Source organism: Platalea leucorodia (assembly GCF_965183815.1).
Source record: "Platalea leucorodia genome assembly, chromosome: 5".
Lineage (NCBI taxonomy): Eukaryota > Metazoa > Chordata > Aves > Pelecaniformes > Threskiornithidae > Platalea > Platalea leucorodia.
Genome location: NC_138827.1, coordinates 59,244,759 through 59,268,411, shown reverse-complemented (window position 1 = coordinate 59,268,411; position 23,653 = coordinate 59,244,759). Strand labels below are relative to the sequence as shown.

Genomic DNA, 23,653 nt, shown 5'->3' with positions numbered 1-23,653 from the left:
TTGGGCATCCCAATGCTCAGGTCTCCCAGTACATCCCCAATGCTCTGGCTGTGCAAACAGTCGCTGTGCAGGGGTTGCTGTTAAGCTACCAGCATCCCTCTGGCCTTGGGTTGTGACTGATGTGGTTTGGACTGATGAACTGCAGTTACGCGAACACCAGTAAAGACCAGTTTCCTTGGGTATGGAGTAAAAATATCTCTCATTTCTTTCGTTTTGCTGTTTAATCTTTTTATTGCACTGTTGCTGTTCAATCTCTTGATGACCCCAGTTTGCTTCTGAGTGTTGCTGGTGATGCTTTACCACTCGTGCCTGGGTTCAGGGGTGCAGCCAGTGCCAGTGTTTGGCACCTGAATGTCTGATGGGTGGTACCCCAGTGGGTACCGCAGGGTGTTGATGGGTGCCGCACAGCCAGAGCCAGCATTGGAGCCCTCTGTGTATGTGGCGTGAGGGCACGGGACAGCTGCCCACTGATAACATTGTCCCATTTTAATCTTTTAAGCCATTCCTCTGCTTTCCCTGCAGCCCCTTCCGGGCTTTCTCCTGCTCTCCCTTCCTTGAAGAGAGGCTGGCGAGCATTTCCCCCACAAGCTGTGCAAGCCTTTGTCCCTTCCTTGCTATCCCTCCTGACCTGTTTTGCTTCAATATTCCTCAAAAGGCAGATGCAAAGGAACCTCTGCTGGCCAAAAGTGGTTTAAAGAGCAAAATCTGGGTTTAATCTTTGCCCTCCAGTTGTGCCGCTGCTCCAGCCAAGTGAGCAGTGGAGAGGAGCTGGGGCTGGCCAGTTCCCAGTGCGACCCTGGGAGCTCCTCCAGGCTTCAGCATCCTTAAAAACGGGGTGCTGGTCCGGTGGCGGGGCTCACCCCCGGAGGTGCTGGAGCCTCCATCCTCCAGCTGCCAGCTTTCCGCCCTGCAAGCGGCCACACGCTTTAATTAGGCGAGGGGCTGGCAGGGCTCCAGGGTTGGGAGAAGGGGGGTTTCGTTCCCCTCAAAGCCCGACCGGGCGCTGTGGGGACAGGCTGGAGCTTGCCCAGAGTCCCGTAGCATAGCTTCTGCCTACGTGGGGTTTTTTATGTGCAGCTGGGATGGGTTAAGTGGGGTTTTAGGAGCAGTTTCTTTTCTCTTGGGTACTTAAAACAACAACAAATAAAAACCCACCCCAGCGAAACAGGCCAATGACGCTGCAAGGAAGGAAAGATGTTGCTCTGCTGATTTATGGGGCTTTTTTTATCTTTACAGGTCACTGCTAGCATTTGTGGAATTGGCCTTGCTGCAGGAAAAACTGGTTTCCAGCCTTCCCGTTAGGAAGAAACTTCTGTGATCCTGCAATTAAAACGCAGAAGAAAAAAAAAGCCAATAAATCCCAGAGCAGCTGATATTGGTGCTTGTAGCTGGGTCCTTTGGCAGCTGTGTGTGTCCCCTGCCTTGCTCTGTCCTTGGCTGTGCTGCCTGCAGCCTGTGGCAGAAAAAAAAATGCATTTTTTTGCTCTTTTTCTCGTCTTTCTGCCCCATGCACCACCCTGCAAAAGCAGAAAAAAAATCCACATTTTGAGCATGGGAGTGTTTCAGTCCACCTTGAAGCAGTTGCCAGCATTTTTTATCACCTTATCTGAGCTGGTGCCGGCACTGGGCTGGACTCTTGGTGGGCTGGGGACTGGAAGTTGGGACTGTGACTCCCCCATCCCATCAATGAGAAGTGGTGGGTCTGACTCATCCCCATTATAGCCCCCTTGCAGTGGGCAGCAGGGCAGTGGCTGCTTGCAGGGGCTCATCCCAGGTGTCCAGGGTCCCCAGGGATGCCTGAGATTTTTAGGAGGGAAGGAAAACCGTGCCTCCATGAGATTATTTATATTTTTGCAGTTTCTTCTTTGCTGCCAAGCTGAGAAAGGACTCACTGCATAGATTTGGATATTTGGGAGGTGAATATTTTTTCATCCTGGGTGGTGATGGGTACTGCTCACTTGGGATGAGGGAAGAGACTTCCTGTTATTTGGGGCACCTTGAACCCTAAGCATGGCCGTCAGGAGCAAAACCATCCTTAATAGCGTTATTTTTTAGGGATGACTAAAAGGAGGTCCCCGAATGACGTATACAGTGCGAATGACGTACGCCATGTGGCTCGCTCAGCCTTTCCAGCCCGCCCCCCCTTTGAACCCTATGGTATGTGAATTTTTGCTGGTGTCAGAGGGTCGGGGCAGCAAAATCCCTCCCGGTTAAAGGGTGGGAATACCAGTGTGTGCAGCTTGGGATAATTACCAGTTGTCAGCAAAACAATAGTGGCATTGTAGGGCAGGAGGAAAGCGAAAGGGCCGGTCTTGATACTTTTCTATTTACGTTGCCATAGTCTTTGCTGAGAAATGGCCCTATTCTCTCTAATCCTCCTCTTCAGGCATGCCTGCTGGTTTTTTTGTGTGGTTTGTTTTTTTTTTAACCCTTATCATCCCAGAAAACAGCTTGTGGCGAGCCATCTCCGTGGCGCTGTGCCACATGGCCAGCCTCGGCTGGTGGGTCCATGGCTGGTGGCAGCGTGCCCATGGGCTGGCTGGCTTTGCTTTGGGATGCTGATGCCGGGGACACTGCCCCCCCATGGCACCATCCCCATGCTCAGGAGGGGGCAAACCTGCTCCTGAATTTCCATCCGCATGTGAGCAGTAACCCAATTTACCCCCATTCTTGTTCTTGACATCTGTCACATTATACGTGGTCAACTCCAGTGCATTAAAGATATTTATTGACGTCACATTTTATATTTAATGCCAAGTGATTTGCTGAAGAAGGGAATAATTGGTCAACTGGTGGCTTTTGGTCCCTGTCTCCTGCTTGTGCTGAGGACTAGTACATCTCTCGCCTGGGATGTTTGGTTGTTGCTTGGAAAGGGATGATGTGTTTTCTGGCCTCATCCAGGTCCTGTTGGCTTTCCCCAGTGCTGAAGGAAGATAACATACCTTCTCTCCACTTGCATGCAGCAGCAAAGTAGCCACTGACAACATCAACTTGTTTGACCGTGTTGATGTCCGTCTCCAGTGGTGCTTGGACTTTCTCAAAAGATCTACGTTTTGCTGCTTAAATAGTTTCTGTGCCAGTGGAGACACAGACTGTCATCCTGGTAGGGAGCGGGGGATTTCAGCCTTGGCTGACATCAAGTTGTCATTGCTCAACTTAATTTCAAGGCGTTTAACTGATCTGTTTTTTCTTTAGCATTGGGACATGGGCAGCTGGGTGGGTTCAAGGGACAGACGACACTTTCCCTGTTGAAGTGGCCCTTCATTCAGGCTGCTAACGAAGGCATTAAATAGCTTTGACCCCAGCATCCACCCCCAAAGGGTCTGCTGGGCATCTCGCCGCTTTGTATTCCCCCACCTTGGGGGACTGAAAGCTGTGGCAAGGTCTGGCATGAAGCGTGGTGCCCAGCAGACAACCCTGGGATGGGCTCGGATGCCAAAGCAGAATGTCCAAGCTCGGCTGCCTGGTGCAGAGAAAAGTTTGGAAAGAGCAGGGAAATGATGCCAAAGTCAGCAGCACAGGCGAACTATTGTCTGAGGAGTGCAGAGAGGTGGAAGGACCACGGAGGGGACAAGGAGTCTTATTACAAGCACAGCCGGGGGCTTCCAGAGGCTCCAAGCTAAACAAAGTCCCCTGCGCTGCAGGGGGGCAGCGCTGACAAGACTGAGGCTGGTTGGACAAGCGGGAGATTGCAGCTGAAGTCCAAAAACAAAAACCCCTCCCGGATCCCTCTTTTCCTTTCCATTCCCTAGCAAAATAGTGTTTCTCACCACCTGGCCCCACAGCAACCGCATGAGCTTGGATTTTGTTGGCTGCGAGCTGCACTGAGGATGAGGTTAATGAACTGCTGGGTGGGTTTCTCTTGCCATAAAGCTGCGGAGAGGCTCCATAAAGCATCCACAAGCTATGGCAATTGCCTCTTGCAGCAGCACGGACCAGCTAGCACCCGGCATCCCCAGCTCGCGGTGGATGCAGGATGGATGCTGTATCGTGGGATGAATGCTGTACCACTCCATTGTAGCTTCAGGTACTACTTTATCTGGCAGCTCTTCTGTGTTTTGTATGGTGAATTGGGGTTCTTTTTAGCTGTGCTGATGTTTTCCTCTGTGCTAAAGTCCTGAAAAACAGCTGTGAATGGGCAACTCCCAGCTTTTGTCGCGCAGCCTTCAAAGCTGGTGCAGGGTTACGCTCCAGCAGAACTCCTTGGCACCAGTGGCTTAACATTCTGGCATGGTGCAGCGCACAAGCATGGCTGAGGGGTGGGCAGGGTGTCCCATGGACCCTTTCCCGGTCCCTCTTGGTGCCCAGCCCTCTCCATGGCTGGGAATATGCTCATGGGAGTCATGTCCTGATGTTTTGGGCTTTATTGGCTTCTCTGCTGCGTGATGCTGGAAGACTTCATTTGACCTCCGGGGAAGCGTACCCCACCTGGGTAGCTTGTCCTCCTCTTCTCTGCTTTGCTTTGTGCAAATGAGCAGGTTGCAATGGCATCAAGTCAGCTCGTAAACCCTCCATCCCAGCGCTGATCTCCCCTTGGCCCACAGTACAGCATCCATCCTGTGGCACAGCATCTGTCCACGAGCCGGGATGCCAGGTGCATTGGAGTACCTGTATTTCTAGATAAATAGATGCCTGGGAATAGGGATGCGCACCCCAGCTGCGGACCTGCTCAGTCCCTCGCAGAGATGGGAACCAACCCCCCTCTCCAATAACTGGGATAGCCCCCCGTGCCTGCCTGGACAGTGGTCGTGGGCACTGCTGGAGCCCCCTCAGCTGCATGCCGGGGCAGAAATGCCAGGAACGTGATTGAAATTTGGGGCTTCCTGGGAGTGTGGCTCCCAGGCTGAGCCGGGATCTTGGTCAGGGGTGGTGATGGGGTGAGTCTTCCCCCTCCAAGGAGCAATTAGTCTGCAAGGTGATTTATTAACACGGCAGGGAGTGAGTGAGGGGGTCGAATTCTTTCCTTCACCTCCCCTCGCCTTATCTCTGGGCTGTCCGGCTGTCGGTCAGCTGCAGAGGGAGTCGAGTGATGGGAAGCAGAGCCGGTGGCCCCTGCAGAGGCAGGGCCGGGGGGGGACTGGTGGTGGGGCTGGGGGCTACAGGTCACACCAAGCTCACCCTGTGTTTTTGAAGACCTCCTTGCACTTTTGAAGAACTCCCTTGGGTTCAGCTGTGCCCAGAGGTTGATGGCCCCTCTCCACCATGCATCCCCTGGGGTGGCTGAAGTCACCCCAGCCCCAATTCCCTGCCCCTGCTGCCTTGTCCTCCTGCCGATGCAGATGGAGAAAAGGGGGACACCAGCATCTCTTGACTGTGTGTTCTCCAGCTTGGGGCTCCCAGTCTTCGCTGGAGGGTAATGAGTTACAAGGCAAACTTGACATGCCTTTGGTGAGACCTGCCTCTTGACACGCTGTTCCCTGGGGGCTCGACCCCCACGGGTATTTTTAGCCACACTTGGAAGGAAGGCTGTTTGCTTTGCATTTTGCTCACCCTGCCCGCTGCTGTTGCCTGCATAATTTCCCATGAGGGCTGACAAAAATACTCCTTAGATGAGTAGGATGGATGCTCCAGTGCAGCGGGTGCCTCCGTCTCTGCTCAGTTTGGGAGCAGGAGGAGGATGCAGGTAACGACGGGGGTGTGGGCACGGCTGCCCTTCTTCCCCCCAGGGTTATTTGATGGCTCCCTGAGACAGTCGTGACATTTTCACGGTTTATCTTATCGAGGAATTTGCTGGGAGGATGTTTCTGGCTCTCCATGAGTAAATGTTTAGGAACGCTGTGGTCCCGGGGGCTCAGCGGTGTTATAGTAGCCGCAGGCAGGGGGAAATGCTGGCCCAGAGGCAGGTCCCAGCAAACTGGCACCTGCATTATTTTTGGAGCTGTGATGGGTGCCGTCACTCATGCTGGCTTGGCCTCCATGCATCCTTGTCCCCAGCCCCTGCCTTCCTGTCTCCCTGGCTGAGCGCCCATCCATGGGCCGGGTCCCACCGCCTCTCCCCGAGGGCTGTCTCCGCATGGGAGGTCAGCGGCTCGGGATGTGGCAATATCCTCGGCATGTCTCTTGATGAGGGCCTTTTAACTGTTGTTTGGGCTTTTAGATGAAGAATGGATTAAAATCCCAAACATCGATAGGATTTATAGATACCATCTGCTGCTGACAGTCACTGAATTTTTCTGCTCGGTGCATGAGTGCTCCCGCCTCCAGCATTTTGGCTGTGCTGGTGTCAAGGTTTGTTTCCTTCCTTCCCCAGCAGCATCCATGGAAGGGACATCAGTGGTGGTCTGAAATGCACTTTTGTGCCCTTTGGAGGTGAATGCTTTCTCAAGCACCCTATGGCAATGTTGCCATCACTAGTGGTAACCGGCAAGCTTTCGGCAAGCTGCTGAAGTGCCAGTGGGCTCTGGAAAGGTCGTGGGGTTGTGATGTGTTTGCATCCTGGGGCTGACTCCAGACATCCTTCCTCCTGGTCCTGGGGGGGCCATTTCATGGAGTACCCCCAATGCAACGCTGTGTGTGGTTTGGTGCAGCTGCTCCAAAGGGACCAGGGACATTTTTAGTGGTGGCCAAAAACGAGAGGTGATTTGGAGCCTGCGGGCTGGAGGAAGTCAGGGCTGGATTTGGCAAAGAGAAAATGGATAAAAATAGCCTGGTAACAGGCGAATTTGTTAATTAAAGCCCCCGATTGCTAAGGAAGGCTCCTTGGGAGCTGTGCCATGGGGATGCTGTGAGCTCCATCCCTCCCTGGCTGCAGGGGCGCATGGCTGAGTGGGGGGTGCCCTGGAGGGCCTTTCCCTCTGTGGCTCAGTCTCATGGCAGTGGGATCCGCTGTTGGCATTAAAGCCCTTTCTGCAGCTGCACTTAATCTTTTTGGGCTCAAGGCTTCTCACTTGGGACATCTCAGACCCAGGGTCTCTGGGCTCGTGGCCGGGATAGGCCACCAGGATGGGGTGCAGCAAAATGGGTCTTCTGAGGATGCTTCTGCACTCTGCTCATCCTGAGGCTCCCTCTGCTGTCTGCCTGCCTGCCTGTCTGTCCGTCTCTGCCTGCTGGGCTCTTGCTGGGGGGTCCCAGCCCTGGACTGTGGAGTGGGGCTTTGCTGAGCTGTGCTGGGGCAGGATCCCTGTCCCCTCCCAAAATGCGGAGGGGAGAGCAACCTGGAGCTGCCCCTGATGAAGGATCAGGACGCAGGTTGGGGATGCAGCGCACGCTGCAAAGCCCCGTGTGTTCATGGCCGTCCGTGGCCACCACTGCAGGCTGCTCCCTTGGCTTGCGGACACACGTGGCCAGGTGGCTTGAAACCCATTCACTCGGCCCCACTTCAGCTCCCAAAGAATAACATCGCTATTCTTTAACCACTGATGGGATGCTGCAGGTCTGAAACCTGCGTGACAGGCTTTTTTTCCCCTCTTTTTTTTCCCTTTTTTTCTTTTTGCTCCCTCTCTTTTTTCCTCTTTTTTTCTCTTTTTTCCCCTCCTTTTTTTTCTCCTCACCCCCCCCTTTTTTCCTCCTTTTTTGCTCGCTCTCTCTTTGCTCTCTCTTGTCCCTCTCTTTTTGTGCGCTCTCTTCTCCCTCTTTTTCTCTCTCCCTTTTCCCTCTCCCCTTTTTTCCCTCCCCTTTTTTACTCTCTCTTCTCCTTTCCCGCCTCTCTTTTTCCCCCTCTCTTTTCTTCTGGGACAGAACTGAGGCCGCGGTGAGCAGGGCAGCCTCATCCCCCTTTTCCAGAGGGACCAGGCTGCACCAGTGGATGCTGGACAGCAGTGAGAAGATGCAGCCAGCCTGTTCAGGAGGGAACTGGGACCAGATTGAGGGTCCAATTTTGCTTTTAAAGAAGTGCAAGGTCACGTTGAGCTTCTGGCAGCATCCCTTGGAGCATGCAAGGTGCTTTTTGCGAGCCTTTAGCCTAGAGGAGGCTAAAACAAGGGGTTTTCCCTGCTTTGCCAGCAAGCCAGCTGCCATGGCTTCTCTTTGGGGAAATACTTCTCCAAAATATTTCACCAGATGGTATGTTCCCTGTCCCTGCCTGGCCACTTGGTCAATGGCAGAGCTGGGCACGCTGGGTCGGGATGCTCTAGTGCCACCTGTGCCACCAGGCCACCCTCTGAGCCCTTATTTTGGAAATCCCGGGTCCCTTATTTTGGGACGCCTCAGCCCTGGCTCCTTCCCCAGGAGCTGCCAGCACAGAGGTGTGCAATGAAATGAAGATCATTGACTTAATGAGGGCTGGCAGTGGTGGCCCCATGCACAGGGAGGTCCTGTGGGATTGCTGCTTTCCTCTGCTGCGCTATCGTGAGCTGCCTAATCACAGCAGAAGGGAGAAATGGGATTTTTTCCAGCTGGGCATCGTGTCTGCACATGCTTGGGGCACCCCAGCATGGTGCCACTGCTGAAACCCTCCTGTCTGAGCTGAGATGAGGCAGCTCATCAGGGCTCATGATGCTCCCCCCCAGCTCCAGGGGCTGTCCTGGGGATGCTGGGCAGCTCTGGGGGGCTTGGATTGCATCCCTGCTGCCTGCTGTCACCCCACTTATCTCCTCCCAGTTTGGGAGAGAGGCTGTGGGAACACCGATCTTTTCCATCTGTCCTCCCCACAGGTGGGAGAGGAGTAGCAGTCACCGGCATCCCTCTCGGATGCGCTGAGGACGTAGGGGGAGTCGTGCACCCTGCCGGGATGCCGCACCCTTGCCCCAGGGGAGCAGAGCCGGGCGCGGCGGGGTCCCGTCCAAACACGCCAGGGCGGGTTGGCAGGCTGGCTCCTTTCATCGGGTTGATGGGAGCACATAAGCTTCGGGGGGGCCGTATGGAAACTCTGACATACAGATAAAAATGCATCCCACATTCAATTAGTCGTGGGCTGTTCCACAACATGCGCCCCTAACAGCATCAGTCGTGTGGCAAGCCTATTAGCAACAGCATCCTTGCTGTGCCAGCTACCATTTTAAGGGGAAAACTCACCCATTTTGCTTAAAAATTAGCATGGGAAATGTTGCGTAAAGCAAAATAGACATGTGAGCATTCGTTTCAGTGCTTTTTCTGAATATTTTAAACTAGAGCATCAGGAGAGTTGCATCCCTTCCAGCTCCATGCTGTGGGACCACATTACCACAGATGTGGCTTCCCAGCCATGCAGCATCCGGGCTAGGGGGCCGAAATTGTCACCTCCCTGTCAATGTCCATTCTTGGGGACACTTTTTGAGCCATGACGGCAAGAGCAGCATGGCAGTGTGGTCCACGGGCATGCTGCATCCTGGCAGGACACCGGGGACTTGGTGGTCCCCAGGGATGAGGGCTCGTCATCTCCAGAGCTGGGCACCATTGGGGTGGGGAAATGGGACAGATAAGTGGATTTTGGGTGATTTTTTTTAAGCTTTGGCAAAGAGCGACTGAATTTTTGGGGGCGTGGGAGGGTGCCAGCACTGCCCACGGGAGATTTTCATCCCGGGCTTCATTAAAACTCAAGTACTCAAGGTTACGATTGCTCAGACCTCCTGGCTTGCAGATGTCACTGGCGCGTGATGCTCATGGCGCCGGGGAGACCACAAGCGTTCCACTCACCGTCCTGAGACAGCACCTGGGGGGTCCTGGCCCTGTAACCGAGCCAGGAAAACGGCTCAAAAGCACTTCACTTCTGGGACTTGTGTTTCCGGCCGGTGGAAATCTTGGAAATGTTTTCTGGGATTTTTTTTCCCTGCTCACTTGGTTTTGCTCTGTTATAACCCTTCCCTGAGACCTGGACAGGGGGACTTGTGTGTCCCACCGAAGCTGGGCATCTGTGGGGACCATGTCCATGTGTGACCCCGCCATGTATGGCTCTCGACACCGGTAATATAACCAGAGCCACCAAGCAGGGAGAAAGGATGTAGGATTTTCTGGGCAGGAAGGAGTTAAAAAGCTGGCAGCAGCAGCTGGGACAGGGAACAGGGTGCGTCTGAGGGCTGGCTTGGCTCCCAGAGGTTTTGGGGGGCTCAGGTGGGTCCCCAGCTGGGTGGCAGGGTCCATGGGGGGGCTGTGCCGGGTGCGAGGAGGCTGGCGCTCGGGAGAGGAGGGTTTGGCAGGGCCAGCGGCGCGGCCACTCCTCCCGCTCTGCTCGGGTTTGAAGGGTCGTTTGCTGGAGCCGGGGAGGAGGGAGCAATGTGAGCGCTCCAGGAGTCTGGCCGGGGCAAAATTCCTGCCTCTTCCCTCCTTTCCCTCCTCTGGCCTCTCTGTTTCGTCCTCCGAAGCAACGGGGCTTGTTTTCCCTTCCTAATGGCTCCGTCCCCACCTCGCTTGGGGTTTCTGCTCCTCCTGGCTTGCTGCTTCTCCTCCTCCGAAACACAGCTCCTGGACTGGATTTGGGACAGCATGAAGACCACGGGAAGCCCAGCAGCACCCGGCGAGGGAACCATGGCACTGGAGCCGCTCGCATCTGTGGCTGCTCCCACCCCCAGCACGTCCCCAGGGACGTGGGGTGGCCAGGTGGTGGGGGACGTCACCACCCCACAGCACCAGGAGCTGGATTCTGGCACAGCAGCACCTGCGGGTGAGGGGACTGAGGCCAAAACCACCAAGCAGTGGGACGGGAATGCCACAGGGCTGGCGGAGAGCATGGCACGGTCAAGCATCGCTCCTCCCCGCGGCACATCACCTGCCCGTGGCCAGGATGTGGGCAGCAGCTCCACCAAGGACCCGCAGCTCCTGGGGACAGACAACACGGAGGACCTGCAGCTCCTGGGGACGGGGCCCCCCACAGCGACAGGGACATGGGTGTCTTTGCAGAGACCAGCGGGTCCCCGGCCAGGTAGTGCCCCTTTCCCTTTCTCACCAGGTGATGGTACCCACAAGCAGGCGGTGCCTCCCTGGGACCCCACGGCACAAATGCCACGCCGCCACCATGGATCATCGCCTGCCCCACCGAACCTGCGGCACGACACTGGCCGCTGGGGGCTGGTGCTGGCTGGTGTGAACGGGAGCCAGAGCCCTCCTTTGCCTAACAGGAGGGTGGCTAAGGCTGTGGATCCTCCTCCTGCCAATAACTCTGGTGCTCGCGAGTTTGATTTACTAACTGCCGCTACGCAGCTCTACAGTAGTGGTGCAGGGCTTGCATCCTTCTTACCCAGACTGATGCCACCAGCCGGCCATTGCCTGCCCATCCTGACCCACCTGCCCTTCTGCAGTGTGCTGGGCACCGACCATTTCAGATTACCGAATTATCTCCGCCACGGCAGCGAGGCGGAAATTCGGGCAGCTTTGCATGAGTGGGAGGGGCTGCTTGAATCGCAGTGCCATCGCTACGTGGAGTGGTTTCTCTGCTTGCTCCTGCTCCCTGGGTGTAGCGCCTCGGTCCCTGTAACCCCCCCGCCATGCCAGGGCTTCTGTGAGGCCATCAGAGACCAGTGTTGGACGCACTTGGCCAGCGGGCGCCTGCCTCTGCCTTGTGATGCTCTCCCCGAGGAGGACGAAGGGTATTCTTGTGTCTTTATTAATGCTTCTGCAGGTAATGTGGCTGGATGATGTCCATGTGTGTGTGTCTCCCCACCTCAAACTCCTCTGGGTTTTTAGGTGACGAGGGATGCTTCTGCCTTGTCCCCATGGGATGCTGCTGAGTCCAAAATCACTTTCCATCCAGCCTTGGCTTCTTCAAACAGGGACCACCAGCGGGTTTTGGCTCCCTCCGCAAGGCTGAGCATCACCATCCCCTTCTCGGGCTGTTTCACCCCCAATGAAACACAGTGGCCTGGTTAAAAGGCAATGTCCCAGTGGCCAGGGCAAGAGATGCTTCCCAAGAGCATTGTGGTGGGATTCGGGGCTGGTTTGCAGGTGCTGCAGAGTGCAGCAAAGCCAAAGGGCTTTGGTGTGCCCCTCCCAGGAGCGGGGCACTCGCAGAGCTGGCAGCTCCCTGCAGGGATGGGGGAAGGACCAGGACCCTGCGCCCGCCCAACCACAGTAGCATCAGGGACTGTGGCGGTGAGGAGGCTTCAAGGTGACCTGCGGCCGTGCTTGCACGCTTCCCTCTCCCAGAGCGGCCCTTTGCCTTGGGGTTAATGATTTACCCAACAGCTAATGTTTGATCCCCCCCTGCTTGGCAGGCAGGAGAGGTTGCTTCGCCTCAGGCTTCGTCATTAGGTGGTTGTGACCCTCGTGCAAGTCAGCCAGGGACCAAGACGTGCCTCTTTGTGGGGCTGGGGCAGGGGGGAGGGAGTGGGGGAGAGCTGGCACTCAGAGAAATGCATGTCAGGGTGTAAGCAAGAACACAGTTTGGGATGAAAGCAGGAGCTCCCCCTGCTCCCCCCGCCAAGCCCTCTGAATGGGGCTGTGTTCCCACGCCGGCCCCCCGCGCCCTCGGGTGATGGCCTGGGGCTGCCGACCAGGAGCGGCGAGACACCCACTGCCATCAGAGGGGCAATTTATCTGGGGGCCAGTGGACAAGGGTTGCACACATGGTCCCCGTGGCATCAAAGCGGCTCTGTTCGCTGGCCAACCCCAGGCGGGTGCGGCAGGACATGGGGATGCTCAGGGGGAGGCATGCGCTCCCAGATGGGCAGTGTTGGGAATGGGTGGGGGACATGGGGACTGTGGTGCACCCCATGGAGTGACTTGAGATGCTCCTGAGTGCCGGGGGTCCCTTGCATCCCAGCTGGGATGGGATGCATGGGGCCACACTGGCAGCCCTGGCTCAGGCTAGCCAGGAGGCTCATGGCAGAGTGGGAAGGTGGCTTGGAGCACCCCTGAGGCCTTTCCAACAGCAACAGGAGCAAATGGCTGGGTTGCTGCAGCCAGAGGCATCCCCACAGCCATCTCGTGACAGCACCCATCCCAAAACCACTGCAGCATCAGCCGTCTCTGACTCTGTGCTCCGTGGTGGGTGCTGCCAGTTTGCTGCGGGGAGGAGGGGGTGCCCTTTGGAAAAAGCAGGCATGGCCTGAAAGGTCTGGGGTTGAGAAGGGCCACTTGGCTTTTGCAGGGAAGCAGCCATTTGAAGGGGTCTCCCCTCTACCCCCCCCCATCCCCAGGCCCCATCTGGCCTCACAGCCCTGGCCTCTGCCTGCTTTGCGTGTTGCGCAGGGGAAAGATGTGTCCCCGTTTGCTTTGGGAAGCGCCGGCACCCAGCTCCCCTTCGGGGCTTAGGGGCAAGTGGCATGTTTGGAGAGGAGGGAGGACCCCAGAACCAGCTGAAAGACCAAGGGGAGCATGGTTGAAAATTGCATTGCTAACAAAAGCCTCTTTCAGCCTGTCCCCGTCATCCTGAGCCCTGGGGGCAGACGATGGCTTGTCTGGCTGCAGAAATTGCAGCACCGGCTCTTACACTAGTGCAGACCCCTGGGAGGAAGCTCTGGTTTCCTCTTCCCTTAAAGCTGCTGTGAATTTGGCTTCCTCCAGCCCAAGATAAGCTCCATCCTTGCATCCTGGTGTTTGTGATCAGCTTGGCCACAGCTGCCTGCTGCAGGGTGGCTGGTGTGGCTGGGGACGGTGCGGCTGGGGATGGGACAGTGGGAGCGAGCTTGTGGGGTGCCTGAGCATGGCGTGTCTCAAAGGTGGGTGCCAGGCTGGGGCTCGTTGCAGGTCCAGGGGAGCCCCACTCACTTGCCCCATCATTTTTGGTGTAGGGCTGCACACATCTGGGTGCAAAAGGATGCTGGGCTCCAGGATCCAGGGGTCCCTGTGGCCAGTGAGGCAGAGGGGCTGTGCTGAGCCCTTCCCCTCCGAGCGGGTTGGGGATGCCCCATGGGGAAGCCCAATCGCAGTGCAGTGCAGATGAGGGGGTTAGGGCTGGTTCAAGACTGGGAGGGAGGTTTTCTCCCAGCTGGGTGCTCAGTTTTGGGATGCCAAACTTGGGAGGGACTGGGGGCTTGGGGGAGCAGGGTGGGCACAGAGTAGTTTCAGAGCAGCAAGCTCAGGAGATCATCAGTGGGTCTGGGGTCTGGCAGAGAGAAAACTTGCCCCCACCTCTAATTGGTGGCATTTCTAATGTCCCCGCTGCCTGGTCCCTGTCATGGGGCTGGCACTGGCACTGGGGCTTGGCAGCAGGGGTAGGTTGGGGCTGCTCCGTGTGTGTAGGTACCCCCGGACTTTGGAAGAGGCACCCAGGGTTTCATCTCCTGCCACCATCCCGAGAGATGTGTTTTCCTTCCAGGCTGGGCAAGGCTGGGCTGATTTCTTGTTATTATCCCCTCCCCCCCTTTTAATTTTTTAAAGAGCTCTGGAGGAGAATGTCTGGCTCCGGAGCAGGGTGGAGGTTCCTGGCTGGTCCTCCCAGGCTCAACACACCTCTGATAACCCCCCATTGCTCACATGAAACACCAGGGATGGAGTTGGGGACATTGAATTGTCTCAGCTCCCGACTTGGGATGGGGCTAAAATCGGCACCAGGCATCTGTTCTCAGTGTGGAGCCCTCGGCTGTTTTGGAGCCAGGGTGGTTGGATTTCCTCACTCCCGGGAAATGCAGAGTTAAAAAGCACCCGGCGTGCTCAATCCCATTGAGTTGGCACTCGCCCCGAGCAGTTGACATAGGAGAGGAGGAATCCAGCGCCCGGTGTGTGGGCGATGAGGGGATGTGCCTGCTGCCAAAACAACAGGAGCTGGCGTACAGAGGGCTGGCTCGCCCCGGCCAGATGTTCAGCTGCGTCGGGTAGGAGAGACCGTCCTGAGCAGAACTTCCCCAAGCGCCTTGAGAAAAAGGAGTTGGGAAAGGAGGCGAGCTCCAAACTGAGGTCATCTGGGAAGCTGACGGGGCACGCTGGCTTGAGCCCAATTCCCAGCGTGTTGCAAGGGGATGGCTCTGATTTATTCCCAGCCAGGGTGACCCCTTGAGGTTGTCCTGGGATGATGTGGGGGGGTCACCGTGACCCCCGAGCAGGTACAGATGCAACACACTTCCGTGCGGCTCTGTGGTTGTTCAGCATCCCGGTGCTCTGGCAGCATCCCCCACTGCCTGCACCATGTTGCTACCATGTACAAGATCCCTTTGGTTTTCTCCCATCTCAGGGATGTCCTGGCCGTGGTCAGAGGGTCAGCAGCAGGGAGAGGGTGACATTTTGGGAGCCGCATCCCAATTGTGTGGTGGGAGCGGCTCGAGGAGCTTTGCTGCCTTGGCCAACCTGCAGCCTGAAGGAAAATCCCAGGCTCTGGGGAGGATGAGTAGAGGGAGCAGCTCAAGAGTGGCATTTGGGGGAGGCATGGCCAGTGGTGTCCTCCCAAGGCACCTTGCTGAGGGTGACCATCCTTGCCAGGCTGGTTGTGACCATCCCCTTTCCCTTCCTCTTGCAGAGAACCTGAGCACTGAGGTCAGCCTCCTGGAGCTGATTGGAGATCCCCCGCCAGAGGAGATCCTCAAAATTTATGGCCCCGACAACAACCCCGGCTACGTCTTTGGCCCCAATGCCAACACGGGCCAGGTGGCCCGGTACCACCTGCCAAGCCCTTTCTACCGGGACTTTTCCCTCCTGTTCCACATCCAGCCCACCACCCCCCGGGCTGGCATGCTCTTTGCCATCACGGACTCCTCGCAGAGCATCATCTATGTGGGCGTCAAGCTCTCAGAGCTCCAGCTGGGCAAGCAGCAGATCATCTTCTACTACACAGAGCCGGGCTCGCCAAGCTCATATGTAGCAGCCACCTTCACCGTGCCCACCTTGCTCAATCAGTGGACGCGCTTTGCCATCAGCGTGGAGGAGGACGAAGTCATTCTCTACCTGGACTGTGAGGAGCATGAGCGGGTCCACTTCGAGCGCTCCCCAGATGAGATGGAGCTGGAAGATGGCTCAGGGCTCTTTGTTGCTCAGGCTGGAGGAGCTGACCCAGATAAATACCAGGTAAGGGCTTGCGTCACTCCAAGGAGAAGCCTGGGTGAGGCTGGAGGGACATGACACCAGCCTGTGCCTGTTGAACCAACCTCTTTGCCCAGAAGACAAACCAGTGGCCATGCTCCATGTGCGTCACTGGGGAAGGAGGCACTTGAGATGGTGGGGAAAGGTAGCTTCAGATGCCACCAACTTTATTGTCTTGGGACTCACCCAGGCAAAGCTCTCAAGGTGGGCTAGCAGGAGGAGATGGGGTTGTGCTACAGCAGCCACCATTGCCTGTACCTTTTCCAGCAAACGCTGAGCCTCCTCGAGTCTCCCCTTTGCTAAAAATACCCAACTCCTTTGGTGGAGGAGCTGGTTTGGCAGGTAAAATGTCTCTCTTAGCTGGAAAAAATGCTTGGGCCAGAGCATATCTTTGTTGGCTGACATTGGGCGGTATCTACAGGAAGACTTTGGAGAGCAAGGAGAGAAGGTGATAGCTCAGCCAGTGATTTGAGCATGACATGCTCTAGATAAGGTTTATGGAAAGTGTGGGGAAAATGCTCAGCTGCTGTGGAAATCCCCCACTGTGCTTGAGGAGAGGAAAGTTCAGGATTGCACCCCCGGGTTTCTCATGGGTTGAGCATGGTTTGCCCAGCAACACTCTGCTGAGTGGAGCAATGCTTTTCCCGGGGAGCTTTGCAAAGCATGTTTCTGAGCTTAAACATCATCTTGACTAACGAGCAGTGCTGCAGCAGTCCCAGTTAAACCGCTTCGGGCAGGGAAAGTTCCTCTCGGAAGGGTTAATGATTGATGGGCTAGGGACCAGTTTGTGCCGGGATTTGGGTTGGTCCCTTTTGCTCTTGAAGAGCAATTTTTTGCTCTTGAACCTGCTGGGAGGGCCAGGTCATGGTCGTGGAGGAACTCCTCTCCCCAGCTGGAGAGGGTTTGGCACCAGTTGGAAGGCAAAGCAACAGCTCAAAGCAGAGCAAAGCACTCCTGCCTTTCTAGCATATGATGTTCCCGAGCTTGCCAAACACCTGATCCCACCTCCCACCCCCGGTTTTCCCACGGGGAATAGCTGGGCATCGAGGGATGGAGGCTGACTGCCTCGGCCGGCCGAGGTGGGAGCAGGGAGCACGGGCTTGGATGTCTCCTTGGCATCTGACTGCCATTCCATCTGACTGTATTTCCATCGCCGACCAGCCCTGGCTTGCGTTATCTAGAACTAACAGGGCGTCAAGCTGATTAAAATCTGGCCCTCAGTCAAGCCGCGAGACAAGCTGCTCATGGGCAGCTGGAGGGCTGCTGGTGGGCTCTCAGCTGGCATCTGTGCTTCTTCCCAAGTTGCTTTTGTGTCACTGGGATGAAACCTGGAGGGGTGAAGCCTGCAGGTAATGCAGAAGCCCCTGGGACAGCAGATATCAAGGGGGTTACTGTAAATGGGGTCTCAGCGGGGGTCTGGCAGGAAGGTTTGTTTGCAGCTGGATGCATGATAAGACCTACAGTGCTGCTGCCCCCTTTATTGGGGCAAAAGGGCTGCAAAGGGCCCTTATAACCATCCCTCATGGGAATGCCTTGGTTCAGGGCTGGAACCGGATTATTTCTGATGCCTCCAGCAAGCCCCAGGACCAGGAAGGGCAGGCTGGAGTGTTGCATTTATCAAAGCTTGTGCTTGATGCTGGTGCTCAGCGGGGAGGAGAGGGATGGATTATAGCCGGCTGTCACCAGGGCAGCCAGCTGGAGGGGGTCACAACGCACTTGAGGGGCATTTGCTTGTGGGAGGGATTTATAGATACATATATTTATTATATAGATATAAAAATAAAATATGTTTATAATATATTTATTATATATCTATAATATAATGTATTTATAATATATTCGTATTATAATATCATAGCCAGCCTGGCTGAACTGCAACTGCCCCTGATTCTTGTTTTCTTAAACCCATTGTGTTTCCTGAGTGCGGCTCTTTCCTGGCTGTGGTGTGCTGTTCTTCCAAGCGAGCCCAGATATTATTTTAGGTGTCTTGCCCAGAGAAGAGACATCAAGCAGGAGGTATCTGCCTTCTCTGAGCTCGCTTCCCAGCATGGTCCCCGACACCTTCCCACCGAGATCAGAGGGATGGGCAGCATCCCATCCCGGCAGCATCCCATCCCAGCAGTGTCTCCATGCCCCATCCCAGCAGCAAGGACCTGGGCTGGGCTCTGAGATGTGCTGGGTGACGCCGCTTGCTGTGGGAGCCATGAGATTCAGGGTGGTAGCCACACACCCTCCCTGGTCAATACGGGGATGCTGCCCTCCCGGGCAGTGCAGGTAGCTCGGCTGCAGGGGTTTGTCTGGAGGCAGCAGCCTTAGGAAGGAATTTGTGGCATTTACTTGTATAAACAAGCAGTTTGGATGCACACAGTGCTTGCAAAACCCGAATAAATGGTAAGGAAGTGCAGATTAGCCTAAGAAATACAAAACCAGGGCTGCAGTGGACTGGGACCTGCCAGCAGCCCTTGCTTGCAGCAGAGAAGCTGTCTGCAGCTGGGAAGCCCTCTGGAGATGGGGAATGAGGACCATGGACAAAGCATTGCTGTCTGGCTGGCCAGATCCTGGCTGCCACCTCTGCTTGGCCGGCCTGGTGCCGCTGCTGGCACAGGGCTTTTCCCAATGGCTTGTCGAGCCATGCTGGTGGCGCTGGGGACTGGGGCTGCAAGGCTGAAACCTCGCTGTGCCTGGACATGGATGTTCAAATGGGAAGCACTGTCCACACCAGGTGAAAGAGCCTGATGTACGCAGGGCACTCGGGGACGTGATGGCTGGGTGGCACAGCAGGTCACATCACGCTGCGGGGTGGCTTGTGGCGCGTGTCTGTCCATGGTGCAAACCCATCTGTGGCAGCCCTCGATGTGGTTTCCCTCCAGGGGGTGATTGCCGACTTGAAGCTGCAAGGGGACCCACGGGCAGCCGAGCGCCAGTGTGAGGAAGAGGAGGACGACACTGAGGAGGTGAGCGCTGGAAGCCTGGCTGGGGCAGGCTGGGGGGCTGCTGTCCCATGCTCCCGGCTGACCCCTGGCCCCTTTTTGCCGGGCAAATGCAGGTCTCTGGCGATTTTGGCAGCGGGGCAGAAGGTGGACACCAACCCTCGGGGAAAGACAGGGTGAGTTAGTGCCCGCGGGTGTTGCACTCAGTGGCAGGACCCCAGGATTTTAGGGATGAGGAGGGCTGGGTGGCCTCCATGGTCGAGGTCCTGGGATGCCCGATGGTGTCCCGGCACTTGTCCCTTTTGAGAGGGCGCCAGGAGGTGAACAGCATCGCAGTGTCCCCTTATTGTTGGCACAGGGTGTTCCGGGGCTGGTGGATGCTCTCCCCGTCACCTCTCCCCCTGTGGCAGTGGGCAGTGGGCCGAGGAGCGGCGGGGGCTCCCCGCAGCATGCCGAGAGGACCAGAGCAGAGGAGACACTGCAGGTCTCCGCAGGAGGTAATGCCGACAGCAGCATCCCCTTCCCTGCCATGCCAGCTGGCCCTGGGGCACACCAGTGGGGATGTGATGGGGTGATTGTCCCCGAGCATGACCGGGTCCCTTTTGCCTTTCCACAGGCACCGGCCCCAAAGGCGAAAAGGGGGAGAAGGGTGAGCGTGGCCTGAAAGGGGACTCAGGGACCGGCAGCATCGTGGGTATGGGCAGTGTCAAGGGTGAAAAGGTGGGTGAGAGGGGGGATCCCAGGGGCTCGAGGATGACACTGACCTGTCCGTGTTTGACACCTGCTTCGCTTTGTTTCTATCCCTCAGGGGGAGAAAGGAGAACTGGGCATTAAGGTGAGCATCTCAGGGGGAGCTGGGGCAAAGCCATGCCTGCCTGGGCTGCCACCCCGGGGGATGTGCCACCCATCGCCATTTCTGTCCGCTCCCCAGGGCAGTGCTGGATTTGGCTACCCGGGCTCCAAGGGCCAGAAAGGGGAGCCGGGCGATCCTGGCCCCCCTGGGACCCTCTCGCGTCACACTGACAGCTTGATGGTGGAGCAAGTCACCGGTCCCCCAGGGCCGCCAGGGAAGGACGGAGCCCCTGGCAGGGACGGTGAGCCTGTGAGTCAAACCCCCCACCCCTTGGGTGTCCCCTCTCCCCCACCCCTGCCTGCTTGCCTGCCTGCCTGCCTGCACACTGACCTCTCCCCTCTCTGCCACCCCTAGGGCGATCCCGGCGAGGATGGCAAACCCGTAAGTGGGGTGGGGGGGTGTGGCGGGGCAATGGGTGCCAGCCACCCCCTTGCCTCGCCGCCTGCTGACCCCCCACTGCTCCCCTTCGCAGGGTGATATGGGACCACAGGGGTTCCCTGGGATGCCAGGGGAGCCCGGTCTGAAGGGGGAGAAGGTGAGTACCAGTGCTGGTGTGGGGGGACAGCACACGCTGCTGCCCCCCCGTCCTCTCACCAGCGGCTGGGCTACGCTTGCAAACCACGCTCTCTCCCCTGTGCCAGGGTGACCCAGGCGTGGGGCCGAGGGGACCCCCTGGACCACCTGGTCCCCCGGGACCACCAGGACCCTCCTCCAAGCATGACAAGCTGGTAGGTGGCCCCTGGGACACAGGGTTGGGGGGGGGAGGCATGGAGGAGCGGGATGCTGCCACCGGGCCCCAGGCAGCATCCCTGCGCCGCTGAGCACCCCAGCCCTGGCTGTCGGTGTCTGACATCACCCTTCTGCTTCTCCCCCAGACCTTCATCGACATGGAGGGCTCTGGTTTCGGCGGCGACCTGGAGAGCCTGCGGGTGAGTGCAGGTCCCCTCCTACCGGCAGGGAGTGGGGGGACATGCTCAGCCATCGTCCTCTCCTTCTCTTGTAGGGTCCACGAGGGCCACCCGGTCCTCCAGGGCCACCCGGTGTGCCTGGTTTGCCAGGGGAACCGGGACGGTTTGGGATGAACCGCACGGACCTGCCGGGACCTCCAGGGCTGCCGGGCAGGGATGGGACCCCTGGGCCCCCGGGGCCAGCGGTAGGTGTATGGGGTGGCCAAGGGGACACACCCCAGGGCCACCCCGTGGTGGTGGGGCCGTAACTGCCTCCTGTGGCAGTGGGGGCTTCCGTGCTCACCAGCCCCGCAGGGTTTCCCTGCGCTGGAGCCAGCTCCTGGGCATCTTGCAGGGTCCTCAGGGTCCTCCTGGAAGAGACGGGGCGGCTGGGCAGCCGGGGCCCAAAGGAGAGCGGGTGAGTGTCCCCTGTCCCATGTCCCCTGGGAGCACATCATGGCTCCCCTGTGGGGCAGCTGGCACCCCAGGGGAGCCGCAGCAGCTGATGCTCGGTCCCCTGGCACATCTCCGGGAGGTCCCAGCTTCCTCCATCCCCAGACTGGAGAGCATCAACCTGCTCTTGGAGCAAGGCAGCTTCTTCACACCCTCTTCTCCTTCCTCCTCCTCCCCAGGGTGATGTGGGTGACCTCGGCCTCCCCGGTGCACCGGGACCCAAGGTACTGTGCCTGGAGCAGGTTTCTCTGCAGGGGGTCCCATGTGCATTGCAGACTGGAGGCAGGGATGCTGCTTGGGGGGCCACCTCGTGCCAAAGCGGGGAGGGGGATGCTGGCATTTGGGTTCCTCCCAGAGCAGAGCAGTACTGTGGCTCGAGGGTGTGTGGAGCCACCGCCCACTCCTGGGATGCTCACTGGCCTCCCACCACCCTTGCTTGGCTTTGGTCCAGGTACTGCTGCCTCCAGAAGTGGGCAGGCAAGCCAAAGCAGGTGTTTCAAGGCATGGAAGAGGGTTTGCATGGAGGGTTTTGGGTGCCCGCACCCCACTGGGAAACACCTCATCTTCTGCGCATTACTCTTCTGCCTGCCTGCACAAGCTTCTTTCCGCCCCACATTCCCAAGGGTGGAAGTGAAGGCTTGCTGGGACGCGCATGATCACCCTCCCCTCCCTCAGGGGCCAGGATGCCCCTTGGGATGACCCATCCATCGCAGCCTGAGCTGGGGGCAAGAGCCTCAAAAGTTAAGGTTTATTAACGCTGCCAATACTGAGAGGGTAGATGGGGTGGCAGTGGGTGTAAGGACTGATCCTGCCACTTGGAGACCCGTAGCAAAGTGCAAGGGTGCCTGTGAGCATCTCCCCTCCGTGCTGAGTTCTGCCGCCGCATTGGAGCTGGCAATGCATGCATGCGAAAAAAAAAATCACATTTATGATTTTAGACGAGCCTCTGGTGGCCACTGTGCACATCGCACAGGGAGCCAGGGCCATGCAAGGACAGCCGGGACGAGGAAAGCTGGAGGTGGGCGATCCCCTGTCCCACAAAGCCCCTCTGCCCTGGAGACAGGGAAGCATCCGTGCCCTGTCCCAGGGGGCAGTTTGGGGATGTGGGAGGGGATGTGCTGCCTCCCGCTTGCAGGCTTCAGGCAGGGACCATTGCCACCTCATCCCATCTGTCCCCTTTTTTTTCTTCTCCCCTTTGCAGGGCAGCAAGGGAGAAATGGGACCAGCAGGAGCCCCAGGAGAAATGGGGTTAGCTGGCCTTCCTGGGCCCATTGGACCCCGAGGGCAGCCAGGGCCCCCTGGTCTCCCGGGACCACCAGGGCCAGGCTACGAGGCTGGATTTGTAAGTGATCACCCTTGTGATGGGGGGGGTGGGATAAACTGGAGTGGGGGGCAGATGCAGCTCAGCCCCTTCTCTCCCCCTGCCTAGGGTGACATGGAGGGCTCGGGGCTGCCATTCGCCACCAGCTCCCCTGGACCACCCGGACCTGAAGGACCACAGGTAACTGCTCTTGCTCCTTCCCTCCCCTCCATCCTGGGCTTCCCGGGGCATCCTCTGCCATTGTGTCCCCTGCCATTTCCCCACACTCATAGCCCCCTTCTTGTTGCTTGCAGGGGGTGCCGGGACTGCGGGGGGTGAAGGTGAGGAGACCTTCAAATGCCTTCCTTGCCCTTTAATGCAGCCAGCTGCAGGAGCCTGGCTCCATCCTTGCAGTATGCCCACAGGCAGCTCGTGGGGATGCTCCTGCTCTGACAACTGTTTCCTTGCAGGGGGAGGTCGGCAGCCCTGGGCAGCCTGGCTTGCCAGGACCAAAGGTAGGAGCACTGAGAGGTCAGGACGGGCTGTGTGTGAGCCTCTGGGGTTGGTGGGCTGCTGGGGAGGACCCCTGTGCTCCCCAACCTGGGGCTGTTGGGAGGATGCTCTGTACTGCATCTTGCCCTTTCCCGCACCTTGTTGCAGGGAGATGCTGGTGTGCCCGGTGTGGACGGCCGCCCTGGACTGGAGGGCTTCCCCGGACCGCAGGTAGGAGCATCAGTCCCCCCTTTGCAGAAGCGCCCCTCCCTCCAGGCAGGGCACCCTTGCGTGCTACAGGGCCACTTGCAGCAGCTCCATCCCCACCAGCCAAAATCCATCCCAGAAGCCAAAATCCACCCCCCCTGTGCCTTTGGCTGTTCCTCTGCTCTGGGACCAGGCTCACCGTGTGCCAGGGGTGCCCACACTGCTTGGGACCCCATACGTATCAGCTTGCCACTCTGCTCGCCATCACCTCTGCCCAAAAGCGTCCCACCCTGGCTCGCTGCCTGGGCCTTACGGCAGGGAGGGTGGCCTGAAAAGTTCTACTGAGCCGCAGGCAGGAGAGAGTCTCCACCTGTGAGCCAGGGTCCCGCTGTCTGTGGTGCCAAATGGGAAGCTCACCCCTGCCTGCTCCTCCTTCCAGGGACCCAAAGGTGACAGAGGCAGCCCTGGTGAGAAGGTAGGTGCCACTGGGCTGGGGACAGGGACTGGTCAGCAGTGGCCCTGGGGTTGATGGCTTGTGTCTTCCAGGGCGATCGAGGCCAAGATGGTGTGGGGCTGCCTGGCCCCCCTGGTCCACCTGGTCCCCCTGGACAGGTCATCACTGTCTCAAGCGAAGATGTAAGTGATGGGTCCTGGCTTCACTGCAGCTTGG

At 57.8% G+C, this 23,653-nt stretch overlaps 1 protein-coding gene across 2 annotated transcripts in view; it reads left to right on the top strand.

Moving 5' to 3' along the window:
• COL18A1 (collagen type XVIII alpha 1 chain) overlaps positions 1–23,653 on the top strand; it is a 41,004-nt gene that overhangs the window by 11,475 nt on the left and 5,876 nt on the right. Inside the window, exons 1-22 of one of the 2 annotated variants that reach the window (XM_082312090.1) lie at positions 10,236–10,774; positions 15,242–15,786; positions 18,672–18,755; positions 18,848–18,907; positions 19,090–19,228; positions 19,348–19,451; positions 19,540–19,566; positions 19,663–19,833; positions 19,939–19,965; positions 20,057–20,119; positions 20,226–20,312; positions 20,460–20,513; positions 20,588–20,737; positions 20,887–20,949; positions 21,164–21,208; positions 22,186–22,326; positions 22,414–22,485; positions 22,599–22,625; positions 22,755–22,799; positions 22,945–23,007; positions 23,423–23,458; positions 23,530–23,619. In XM_082312090.1, coding sequence (XP_082168216.1) covers positions 10,243–10,774; positions 15,242–15,786; positions 18,672–18,755; positions 18,848–18,907; positions 19,090–19,228; positions 19,348–19,451; positions 19,540–19,566; positions 19,663–19,833; positions 19,939–19,965; positions 20,057–20,119; positions 20,226–20,312; positions 20,460–20,513; positions 20,588–20,737; positions 20,887–20,949; positions 21,164–21,208; positions 22,186–22,326; positions 22,414–22,485; positions 22,599–22,625; positions 22,755–22,799; positions 22,945–23,007; positions 23,423–23,458; positions 23,530–23,619 — 2,625 coding nt within the window. In that variant the 5' untranslated portion in view covers positions 10,236–10,242. Of the gene's footprint in view, positions 1–10,235; positions 10,775–15,241; positions 15,787–18,671; positions 18,756–18,847; positions 18,908–19,089; positions 19,229–19,347; positions 19,452–19,539; positions 19,567–19,662; positions 19,834–19,938; positions 19,966–20,056; positions 20,120–20,225; positions 20,313–20,459; positions 20,514–20,587; positions 20,738–20,886; positions 20,950–21,163; positions 21,209–22,185; positions 22,327–22,413; positions 22,486–22,598; positions 22,626–22,754; positions 22,800–22,944; positions 23,008–23,422; positions 23,459–23,529; positions 23,620–23,653 lie in introns of those variants that run through there. The other variant, XM_082312091.1, reaches the window with a different exon arrangement.